Here is an 11,070-nt window from a genome sequence, read left to right as displayed (position 1 = left end):
CTGCGAGACGGTGTAATGTGTGAGCCGAGATCTTTCGTCAATCAGTATTCCAGCGGAATTTGATCTATTGATGTGGGCTTTCCTTCGACGAGGGGAAATTACTGCGATATCTTTAATTCCGGATTTTGAAAACTACTATTGGCTTGTCAGTCGATCGGCGTGAAATATGTCCGTTGCTGCAAGATGAGGTTAACTTTTCAGATTGTCATTTTGACCTGCCTTTCCTCGAGCTTTGTCAAGTGCTCGGCCGTTTCCGAAGCGAACAAAACTGCAACGAGCGATTACAGATTCAACGGGCCCTTGGTATGGTGCAATTTTTTGTGAGTATCGAATCATCACAAATACTGACATGACGTCAAACCGAAGGGCATTGTAACGCAGTGTTTTCTTTTTTCTGTGTTATTCAGGCCCAAGGAATTCATTGAGTGTGCCGAACCCATTGATCACAAGGGGAACAAAACTGCCAAGGAAGAGCTTGGGCACGGATGTGTAAAGGTATATAATATTGATCGAACGATGTATGTTTTTTCAGGATTCGAATCGTAAGGTGAAAACAGTGTGTTTTATTGTTGCATTCAAGTTCGGTGGTTCTCGTTACGAGGATGTGGAACGGACCAAAGTATCTTGCGAGGTTTTGCCAGAGATCGAGTGTTATGGAGAAAGGAAATTTTTTCGAAGTGGGGTACCGTGTATTAAATATAGCGGACATTATTTCACCACCACGCTGCTCTATAGCATTCTGTTAGGCTTTGTTGGTGTGGATAGATTTTGCTTAGGACAAACAGGAACTGCTGTCGGTAAGCTTTTGACTTTGGGCGGCGTTGGTGTTTGGTGGATTGTTGATATTATTTTATTGGTGACCAATTCTCTGCAGCCCGAAGACGGTAGCAATTGGAATCCTTATGTCTGATGATAGTTAATAAGCAGAAATTTTGTGAATAACTACCAAGTATTGACTAACTCTGCACATATATATATATATGTATGTGTGTGTGTGTGTATAAATACATTTCGTCTTAGAACTCAAATAGTATATAGTTGTATCTACGCTGAAAAAAACTATTGATTTTTACCTGTGTTTGAACTATGGAATCTGGTTGTAGAAACACATTCCATGTTGTATCAAATTTTATTGGATATACAGAATATTGTTACAACATTAAATAATCTAAATGTGAGAATCTCAATTACCGTGAGATTGTGATATACAAATCTACTGCAAACGGTTTCCGGTATCACGCGGATCTTGTCTAATTTTGACATCCGAATTTCATTCCCTTCTTTTGATCTTTTCGCACATACAGTGTTGTAGAGTAAGCGACCTTACCCTTAAAAATCCAACTCGACTTGTATGTATTTGGGACTTTTTAGGGGATTTGCATTATCAACTGGAAGTTTTTTTATCGACCGATAATTGTAATACTCTTGCAATGCAATATTCGCGTACTGCGCGTGCGCGCTTAATCTCGAAAATCGAAAATTTGAACTCTAATGTTTTCGAAGCATCAGTCTGAAGTTGGAATAAACAAATTCTTTCTTACATGTTTCGTGCGTGCAATAATTGAGAAAATGAATGTTCGGAGTGCAAATACAGTGGATTGTAGGGGTTCACAGTCAAATAAAGTGAACAAAAACACGTTCGTCATAGTTATGATGCGAACTTTAAACTAATAGTTGTGCGGGAAACCGAAAACACCAACAATTGCAGAGCTACGTTAAAATACGGTATATCACAGAAAAATTACTCTATTGACGTAAAATCAGGCAAAAGCTAATATATTTTAAAAATCGGCTTATATTCGGATAAAAAAAAAAAAGTCCCGAATCACAGGTAAAAAATTGAGGGTCGACTTATATTCGGGCCAACGCGGTACTTTTTTTTTTCATTTGTTTGACCAGATAGAAAAATGGCCACAAAATAATTGACACTTTATTAATAAATATAGTAAAGTTTTTATTCGAATTATCATACTTGGTTTAACCAAATTAGTTACACTTTCATTATCATATTTTTACGATCAATGCACTATAATTCGTAGTCATCAGGATGGTACAACTCGCTTAGCAATCTGTAGATGTAGGACGGTGCATTTCCTCCACTGCAAAGAAAAAACAGAATGGTAAAACGATTGTCCACGCATCGAAGGCCGTGTGTAAAGCGATGACTCACGTATTGGTAACAAACAAAGTAACAAGTTCCGGTGGAACATAATCGAAGACAGGATTGTAGGCTTGAATTTTTTCCATTAATGGAGAATTGATGCCGTCTATAACACCTTGCGTCGGCGAGACGTGTTTGTTGAAAGCGTCTTGTTCGTACGAGCAAAGATACAAAGGCGACAGTTTGTACAACGGTAGCAAGACTGTAACTGGCACGGAATAATGCTTGGCTGCCAGCGCAACTGTGTGAGATCCTGTGATGGATCTGAGCCCTCCATTGGCCATGACAGTGTGAGTTCCAATTATCACTTTATTCACCCTAGACATCATGGCGAATATGGCCACGTCAGATATCAAAGTCGTCTTGATCTTTGCCTTGGCTAAATTTACAGCCATTTCGTGCCCCTGTGTAATGATAATAAATTAACACGTCTAAAGCTATAAAACTGTTCAAATATAAGCTCTGAATGAGTTCGTACAGCCAAAGACTTGATGAATATTATTTCATAATGTAGAGATAAAAAATAAAATTAATATACAAACATTAAGAAATGGTGCACCTTCGGCTACGATGACTTCGAAAGTTCTTGTGGCAGATGCTTGTTTTAAAAAATCCTCAACCATTCTCGATCTTCCCAGTGTCATGATAATTTCATTGGAGTGGATGTGTTCCGACGCTTGTTCGGTAATGTTTTCAGAGCTGAAACAAAACTGGAATAAAGTGCATATTCTATTTAATAAAGGAACAAATGAGCCGTGGGTATAAAATACAGACCAAGTTTCCAGTTCCACTTGAAACTCGGTGATGTGTTCGATGAGTGCGGACTTCAGGGAGGGAACGGAATGAGAATAGTCATTTTCCTGATCTCCTCCTGCGGTAAGAATCTTATGAAGGGATTCCTGAGCGTCCGTCTCCTCCGTTTTATTCTTCAACTCCGATATGTACTCTTCTCTGATGATTTTCAATATTCTACGAACCATGCTACCTATCGACGATTCTATCGGCACGGAATCGATCAGAACTTTCCCATTTTCTTTTATTAGTTTCATTAGTTCTCTGTGCAAGTTGATAATAAACATAAAAATTAAAATGTGAGCGTGTACAAATATTGAAGACAATAGTTAGACTGAAATTATCAAAGTTTATTCTTACTCCGCGGTATTCCATTCTGAATTGCTGATGATTTTCTTTAATAGCGATACAGTTGATACTACGATGTCGTAACTACCGTTAATTCTCCTGAAACAGATTACCAGTGTGTTCAAGTTTTGCATTTGTGTAACACCTCAATACCAAATGGTTCTAGTACGGTGAATTGAAGGTTATGTTTGGGAATACTTATTATACCCGTAATTAATATCCCTTATCAAGGCTAACGCGCTAGGATCAATATTTTTAGGCACATCAGCCACCATTTTATTGCACTAAAGTTGACTGGATATGGTTTATCGTAAATAATTATAAAGTTTATCGGGGCAATATTGGATCAGCGCATTTCACTTGTTTTAATCCATATAATTTTCAACCTTTACCACCGATTCTAGCGCTACTGCGACGGACGTTACAGTTTTTCATCTCGATCGGTATAGTAGAAATCTCCAGACACCTGATACTGACTGAAATTACTATTATCGATAGTCGTTATCGCTAAATTCAAATTCCTTGCGTTAAAAAACAACTGAAATACGAAAAACGTGATAATTGCACAAATTTTCAAATTCTGCAAAGCAATGTTCTTCTAAACATTGGTTGGTGAACGACTTGAGCTACGATTCGTAGTAAGACGGCAAACGTTGTGACGTTAATTGTAATCTTCAAAGAGATTGCAGAATAAGAATAAGTTCGAGATGTAAACAGCAATTGAGTGAATTCCGGTGGGGATTTATGCAAATGAAAGTCCGCTTTGATGTAATTAACATTTATTGATATTGCCACTACCAGTGGAAAACTGCCAACAATGTAATATAATAAAAGTAGGTACTTGAGCTATTCCGATATTTCAATTACTATATAATTAAAGAGATTAAAAATTCTTAAACAATGTTTGCATGTATTTATAAAATCGGGGTAACGTGAACTGAAATATACAATATAAAAGTAATCTTCAACACATTATACAGACAGATAGAGACTTTCTCATTTCACGAAAAAGTCATAAATTCATTTTCAATTTAAACATCTAAAATATTTACTAATATTTAGTAATATACTAGAAGGGAAAAATCATGAAAGTTTATACGTATAATACTTGAATTATTAATACGGCTATCACTTGATTTTTATTATTATGAATAGACTTCTGTCCCTAATATTCTAATTTGTATCTAAAAAATGGAAATTTTCAATGCCACCCTATATAACGTTGATTTATTTTCAGATCTTCTAATCTCCGTATACCACTGTTCTACGGTTCTTTATACCCAGACTAAATTCATTTTTTTCATTAATTTAATTTTTTTTTCTCCTTCTACATGCATGACTTATACTCACCCTACGTATGATATCTTTACAACTGCTACAATTGTTGTCTTTGTTTTGTTTTTCCTAGCATTGTCATATAGCTTTTCCCTAGAATTATTTTGCTCTTTAAAATTTATTGCCAAAGTCTCTGAAAAAAAAAAAAATAAACAATATCTGCAAGAAATCATTCTCATCTAAATATATAGTCTATAATACAATTCATAACCTATACACGTTGAACGGGAACATCGTGGTGATCGTTTTTAGGAACTCGATCGAATTCCTGTGCCTAGATACCAATGATACATATCCTGTCTAGTTCGCAGGTAATACTTAAACGAAAACATGGCGGGAAATATGTCTGACTGGTACTTTACTTCACCTACTGCGAGTTTCAAACGTCCATTTCTTGGTCGTTGTAGAAGTTCATGTACTTATTCGAAAATTTTCTTTCCTAGACAGTGTTTATCAAATTCATAATCAGTTTTATGAAGTGTTTTTTCGCCTCAAATGCATCATATTAATTAGTCAATAATATATTAATACGCTTCGCAGTTGTTGTTTTTTTTCTTCCTCTCTCTCTGAATTACATTTTTTTATCAACGATAATCATTGAGCTATAGGGAAATATTTAAGATACCGAGGAGGATCACCTATAATTTTAATACAGTTATATTGCTAGTATTATTTATAGGTAAACAGTACGTTTCTATATAATACATGGTATTTACATGGAGATGGCAGTACGTTACAGCAAATAGTTGCTGTGCGAAGTACATAACTAAATTTTAGTCATTTTATAAGATGACTTTAATCACCGTATAGTGATCAAACTATGACTTTTTATACGTATCTATAATATTTAATACAATTTTGATTACAGTCGTACAATTTTACTTTTAATCTACGTTAACTAATTTTAGTAAATTGACTAGGGCTCAGTTTAGCTAGATTTTTAGCCGCAGCTTTATTCCTTCAAATCTACTAACTGGTATAGTAACGATATAAATAGGTACGCAACTTGAAATTGATATCGGAGTTGAACGGAGGCCAGAAAATTAATTTAATTGAATCCAATATTAAGGCAATCGAGATCATGTAGACTTTCATTGTATGATATTGTGAATGGATTAGCTTGTCGAAAATCATGGTGTGAAATAGTTGAAAAATGTTCGCAGTACAAATGTTGATAAAATTTTCGAGATACATAAACTTTTTTACGCGAGCACTTTTATTTGTACTCAACATCGCAGGTTAACGGTATTCTCGATGAATTACTATTATCATTATTATCATTATTATCATTATTATAACAGATTTATTTAAACTTTTTTTAAAATTCATAATTCAACGCTTTCAACGTAATAGTTTCGCGTTAATTTCACACGGACATAAGATTTATAGTTTGATCATTATATGTATAACAACAATATTTAGTAAAAAAATATTTAGTTTCTATTTTAGATAATTGCTCAATATCTCCGAAACGAAGAACACGTATCAAAGCAACAAATTAATTAATTAATTATCGCCCTTTCAAAATAAAGTTGAAAAGTCACAAGTTCAAATATTTTTTTGCAAAGAATAACGAATGAAAGAAAATTACAAATTTTATTCATATTTTTTGTTTCACAAATTTTTCATTTAAATTAATGTAATAGAAATTGTGACGTCAATCTCGAAGTTTTTTTTTTACGAATGGGTAATTTTGTCAACTCGAATAGCTGCGCTCATACAATGAACAACGTATAATCCGTGCAGGCTTACAATTAGATACATATACAGGTAAACACTTGAAAGGCGAGTTTTCAAATTTTCATAATAATACTATCAGCAGAAGACCCAAGTCTTAGAAAGTCTTTGGCCATACATTAAAATAGTTATGCGACGCCCGTCTTTTGTCACGTGCGGTGAAAATACTTGTTGAAAAAGTTTTGTGGTTAAAAGTTGAAAATTATATTTTTTATCTTTTGCAAATTTTGTTTCGCTTGTGCGGAGCAAAAAGATCTTCAGTTTTTTTACAAAGAGACGAAGTTCGGTGCATCTGATAATCGGACGCTTCCGGCAGATCATCCGGAAGGAAAAAATGAAAAAATGAATGTACAAAGTGATTGAAAAAAGCTCTTTAGGGCGAGAAATTTCGCGTCTGACGATATAAAAAACGGCGCTTGTTTTATACTTAGTTGTGAAATTAATCAATTACTTCACAGGTGTAATCAGGGTATGCATATGTTGATCGGTGAAGCGTTCAAGGCTGTGATTAATTGTTGCGTCCATGTGTGTTGTTTTTCAACTTTTGTTTAAATTTCGGAATTACTTTTTACTTGGCTTAGATGTTAGTAAATTCGTATAGGTACTTCGAATTGGTCAGCTGTGTGTGAAAATGAATTTATATTTAAGGTTAAAAAATCAATTATCAATTATCAATTATTTGTAGGTAATTAATCGCGTGTAAAACTGTTTTGATTTTCAATATTATTACAATAATATAGGTATTACGTATATTAATAATAATTACTATTATTATCATACGATAGTTGAGAAAACTAATATGATTTTATGATCAATATATCCACTTGATAATCTCTCAATCCAAAAAGTCAACGAGGAGAATTTCTTTCTTAATGATTTTCAAACAACTTTTATATCGTTTCGATATGCACGATCTTCATCAAATATGCGCGCGGCGTTGTTACGCAGGTGATGTGTTATCACACGAATTTGTTACCCAGGCAACGACGTAAACGGCGAGAATATACTGCCTGGGGAGTCTTCCCTTGACGACTATTTCCTGTCTAGTTGTCTCGCTGAAAACGATCCCGAGGATTAAAGAGCGGAGGCTGCGGTACAAGGATCCGGAGGATCCAGAGGGAACGAGGCGGAACAGAACGCGTTGGAAAATCGAGAAATTACTGCTCGACTGTCTGCTGGCAGCAAACGGTTCGTATATAGTCTTAGTAATTGCGAAAATAAAGCTCCGCGAAGGAAAGCGTCCACAAAAGCTGCCGTGAAATCAGGTTGCATTTGCTTCGAACGATATTTACTTGGGACAAAAGAAGAAGAAAAAAAGGGGGAAAAACGGCACGAGTGCATTTCTAGAATGGCGCATTTCGTGCAACCTTGCCGCAGGCCATTATATATATGAAATTCTTGAATCCCTCCCAAATCTCCGCATCTAGATCACCGTCAATTGTGTGCAATGATATGGAAGCAGTTATTTCGAACGCCATTTAATGTTATTGTTCGTCCTTGCCTAAGAATACATTTTGTAGAAAAACTCTGTATTTCGCAAATTTTTGATTGTCTGAAAATAATTAAACCGCGATAAAACGTTGACAATATTATAGTTAATCTCGTCTCAAGTTTGCAAAAAATCTCTAACTGCACACATGCAAGAAATCCTAATTTAGAATCGAAAATACAAACTAAAATTACTAGACGACGAAAGATTGTGCAAATGTAACTCATTTCTGCATCAGAGACAAAATCTTTACACCGATTTCCAACTTTAATCTCAACCCAATTTCTCATCCTTTTTCTCATATTCTTCTTTTCTTTTCTTTTTTTTACAGGAGTAAATAGACTGCCCAAATTTTACGTCCCACATGTGAGCCCGACGTTCTCGTCGTTCAGTCGTAACACCATCATTGGATCACCATCGTCTATGGGTGTAAGGCTGCGGTAAGTCTCTCGGTATTTTGACAAATAGTAAGGACTAGGTTGCAGAATGGGCTGGTGCCTCCCTGTCTTGGCATTATTCCATTCGGAATTGACTATGCAACTGCATACCCAGCAAGCCTCGTATTTTTCCTGTGCACTGTGCCTGCATGGCCCGCCAATTTACTGGAATTTGGGATACTAGTGACTCACGTTTGTAAAATCGATCGACCGAATTTTCCGAATTTGAGATCTATTCTTTGGTCAATATCAGTAATCAACCAATTCACTCTTGAAGTATATTTTTTTTCTGTCTATTGTCGTCGTGATTTGCCTTATTTTCTTGCATCACGAGGGTATGATTTTGTGATGCGCATGTTTGACTTAATTATTCCCTATTCACCAAATTGCTGAATAATTTATCTGTTATCTGAATATATTTTTCTAGGTACGTATTGTCGTACTAGTGCTAACCATTTTATACAAAATTCTATTCATTACACACTATCCCGTTAATTTTCTATAACGTTTAATGTACACGATTTTCTTGCACGCATCCGAATGTGATTTTTTCTTTATATTTTAAATCGCATTTCTTATTTTATTTCTCGTTTTGCACGCACATATCTATATGTATATAATCCGTAGGTACTTGGATACTTCACTAAAAAGATAATGATCTAAATCTAAAATCCGATAGTGATTTTCAAAATTCTATGAAATTTTTATTCGTATATTGTTATCTATTTATTTTATTATTGTTATTGTTAATATTATTATTATTACTTTTATTTTTTATCGTTTTTACGTCATTTTTGTAGTAGATTTTCTTACAATTTCTTAATGACTATATCGGAGATAAATAATATAATACCTAATGATGATTACAATAATTCATATATATATATATATATATATGACAATTTAACTGTACCTACTATGTATACAATAAGCGCAGCGGTGCACTTGGAAGATTTTTTGTAATTTTCATTTTTCAAGCTTTGTTTTCGGCATTTTCTTTTCATTTTGTTTTTTTTTTTTTCCCACGTTTATTCGTGTAATTTCTTACGGTAATATCTTTATTCGTTATCTTACGCACATATCGTAATGCAATATGTTTTATGTACCGTCCGTGCAGGTCGAATGAAATTTTTATTCGTTTCCTGTATATGTAGGTATTATGGTGAAACGTCTCTTGTCGAGTCTGGACGATCTTGAGTTCACAGCCGCGTATAATATACATGACATACATAGGTATACAATATCGTGTATGCGTAGGTATATATATATTTTTTTCCCCGAGATTCAGTTCAGGTTCTCTTCATTGTCCGATATCTCCTTGGACAACTCGATATCTTTCCGCGTGTCGTCGTTATTACGTCCTGCAAATATACGTACGTAACTCTTACTGTATTATTTATATATATATATAATACATATATATATATATACACCCTCGAAATACATATTCTTCGTTTTATCCTTACACACCGATTTTATCCACCGTTATACAGATATATAATCTGTCGTTAATCAAAACTTCATATTCGCCTTCCTTGTTTTAATCAATTAATTTACACGGTATTTTTTTTTACTTTAAAATAAATATCGACGCGAAAAAAAATCATAACAACATAGATTTCGTTCACATCGTTTGATTCAAATTTATTGAGAAAGACGGACCCTCCCCACCCCCCTCTCCTCGCGGCCACAGAAAAAAAAATTGTGCAACTTGCAACTGATCATCACTTAGAGATTTAAACTGATTGTTATTACTGTGTACAAGATCTTCTAATAATCTGAAGGCCTAAATATTGGTTTTTGGCATAACAGTATTCTGCGTCCGGTTAATAATATTAATTATAATAATAATAATAATAACAACAAGAACAATAATAATGACTTGCTATGATAAAATCTACATTTTATATAACATAATAATATATATATACATTTATTGCTTGGTTGTTTGAATACGGCGTGCGTGTATACGTATATACATAAATATGATGAAGTTTTGTCGATTTTACGTAAGGTAATAAGTACATATAATTGAGGTAAGCATGTATAATGCCTACGTCGAGGACACTCTGTAGAGCGCAACGATGCATGAGGGATGTAGGCACATACGACGCGTTTACCTTATAACCATACGTGCCAGAGGGGAAACACGAATCGATAGAATGCCCCGTTGACATCCGTTGCTCTGCAGCCGCGGGACCGCGACAGATAATTCTTGCTAATAATTCGCACGCGGGCCTGCATTGTCAGTGATTTTTTTGCTCATAAATTTTAATAATCCTTTCAGATACACGAAGATTATGTATTTACGCATGGATCTAGTTTTTATATATATATATATATATATATATATATATATATGCGCGACAGTTTCCAACGAGTAGATAAATATAACAATATGTCAATATATATCGCATATTATTTAAATATTATCTCTGTGATTCAAAAAGTATGTTACGTATATGTATATCGTATATATGCAGGTCGCAAGCGTACGATTATTGTTAATATTTCAAATGAGGTGTGAATATATAATTTTTGTGTTTTTTGTTTTATTATTCGAATACTGGAAAAGACTTCTAATTACAATTTCAATAATATACGATGAATCGTGTCTTCGCTTAGTTTCTTACTAATACAGGAATTATCGTATTTACATATTTTTACCGATAGAATTTATATATGCAATTTTCTTTATTCGTAGTCTTTTGTCATTTCTTACCTATACAATATATACGAATGCACATCATCTATCAATCCGAATGGCATAA

At 34.2% G+C, this 11,070-nt stretch overlaps 3 protein-coding genes across 3 annotated transcripts in view; 2 read left to right on the top strand and 1 right to left on the bottom strand.

Annotated features, from left to right (window-relative positions):
* The first annotated feature begins 13 nt into the window (after nt 1-13).
* On the top strand, nt 14-1,266 carry LOC124413110 (TM2 domain-containing protein CG11103). The gene is made up of 3 exons (XM_046893477.1): nt 14-320; nt 408-495; nt 581-1,266. Exons 1-3 carry the CDS (start codon nt 184-186, stop codon nt 908-910), a joined length of 555 nt encoding a protein of 184 aa, XP_046749433.1. The 5' UTR covers nt 14-183; the 3' UTR covers nt 911-1,266.
* Nucleotides 1,267-1,929: 663 nt separating this feature from the next.
* LOC124413159 (translation initiation factor eIF-2B subunit beta) lies at nt 1,930-3,676 on the bottom strand. Its single transcript, XM_046893547.1, has 6 exons — nt 3,509-3,676; nt 3,314-3,400; nt 2,936-3,217; nt 2,704-2,860; nt 2,171-2,565; nt 1,930-2,099 (listed from the first exon to the last, which is right to left on the bottom strand). Exons 1-6 carry the CDS (start codon nt 3,574-3,576, stop codon nt 2,027-2,029), a joined length of 1,062 nt encoding a protein of 353 aa, XP_046749503.1. The 5' UTR covers nt 3,577-3,676; the 3' UTR covers nt 1,930-2,026.
* A 4,525-nt stretch (nt 3,677-8,201) lies between these two features.
* Nucleotides 8,202-11,070, top strand: part of LOC124413136 (dynein regulatory complex subunit 5-like) — a 40,522-nt gene continuing 37,653 nt past the window's right edge. The window contains exon 1 of the mRNA XM_046893511.1: nt 8,202-8,302. The gene's annotated coding sequence lies outside the window, so the exon portion shown is untranslated. The remainder of the gene's footprint in view (nt 8,303-11,070) is intronic.

This window comes from Diprion similis, chromosome 12 (genome assembly GCF_021155765.1).
Source record: "Diprion similis isolate iyDipSimi1 chromosome 12, iyDipSimi1.1, whole genome shotgun sequence".
Lineage (NCBI taxonomy): Eukaryota > Metazoa > Arthropoda > Insecta > Hymenoptera > Diprionidae > Diprion > Diprion similis.
Note: the sequence above shows the minus strand (reverse complement) of the source record. Positions and strands in the feature narration are given on the sequence as shown.

Coding starts and splice junctions, on each gene's coding strand:
- LOC124413110 (XM_046893477.1), top strand. CDS start 184: ATGAGGTTAACTTTTCAGATTGTCATTTTGACCTGCCTTTCCTCGAGC. Junction 321..407: donor TTGGTATGGTGCAATTTTTT/GTGAGTATCGAA, acceptor TGTGTTATTCAG/GCCCAAGGAATTCATTGAGT. Junction 496..580: donor TTGGGCACGGATGTGTAAAG/GTATATAATATT, acceptor GTTGCATTCAAG/TTCGGTGGTTCTCGTTACGA.
- LOC124413159 (XM_046893547.1), bottom strand. CDS start 3,576: ATGGTGGCTGATGTGCCTAAAAATATTGATCCTAGCGCGTTAGCCTTG. Junction 3,218..3,313: donor TCAGAATGGAATACCGCGGA/GTAAGAATAAAC, acceptor CAACTTGCACAG/AGAACTAATGAAACTAATAA. Junction 2,566..2,703: donor AAGGTGCACCATTTCTTAAT/GTTTGTATATTA, acceptor ATCATTACACAG/GGGCACGAAATGGCTGTAAA.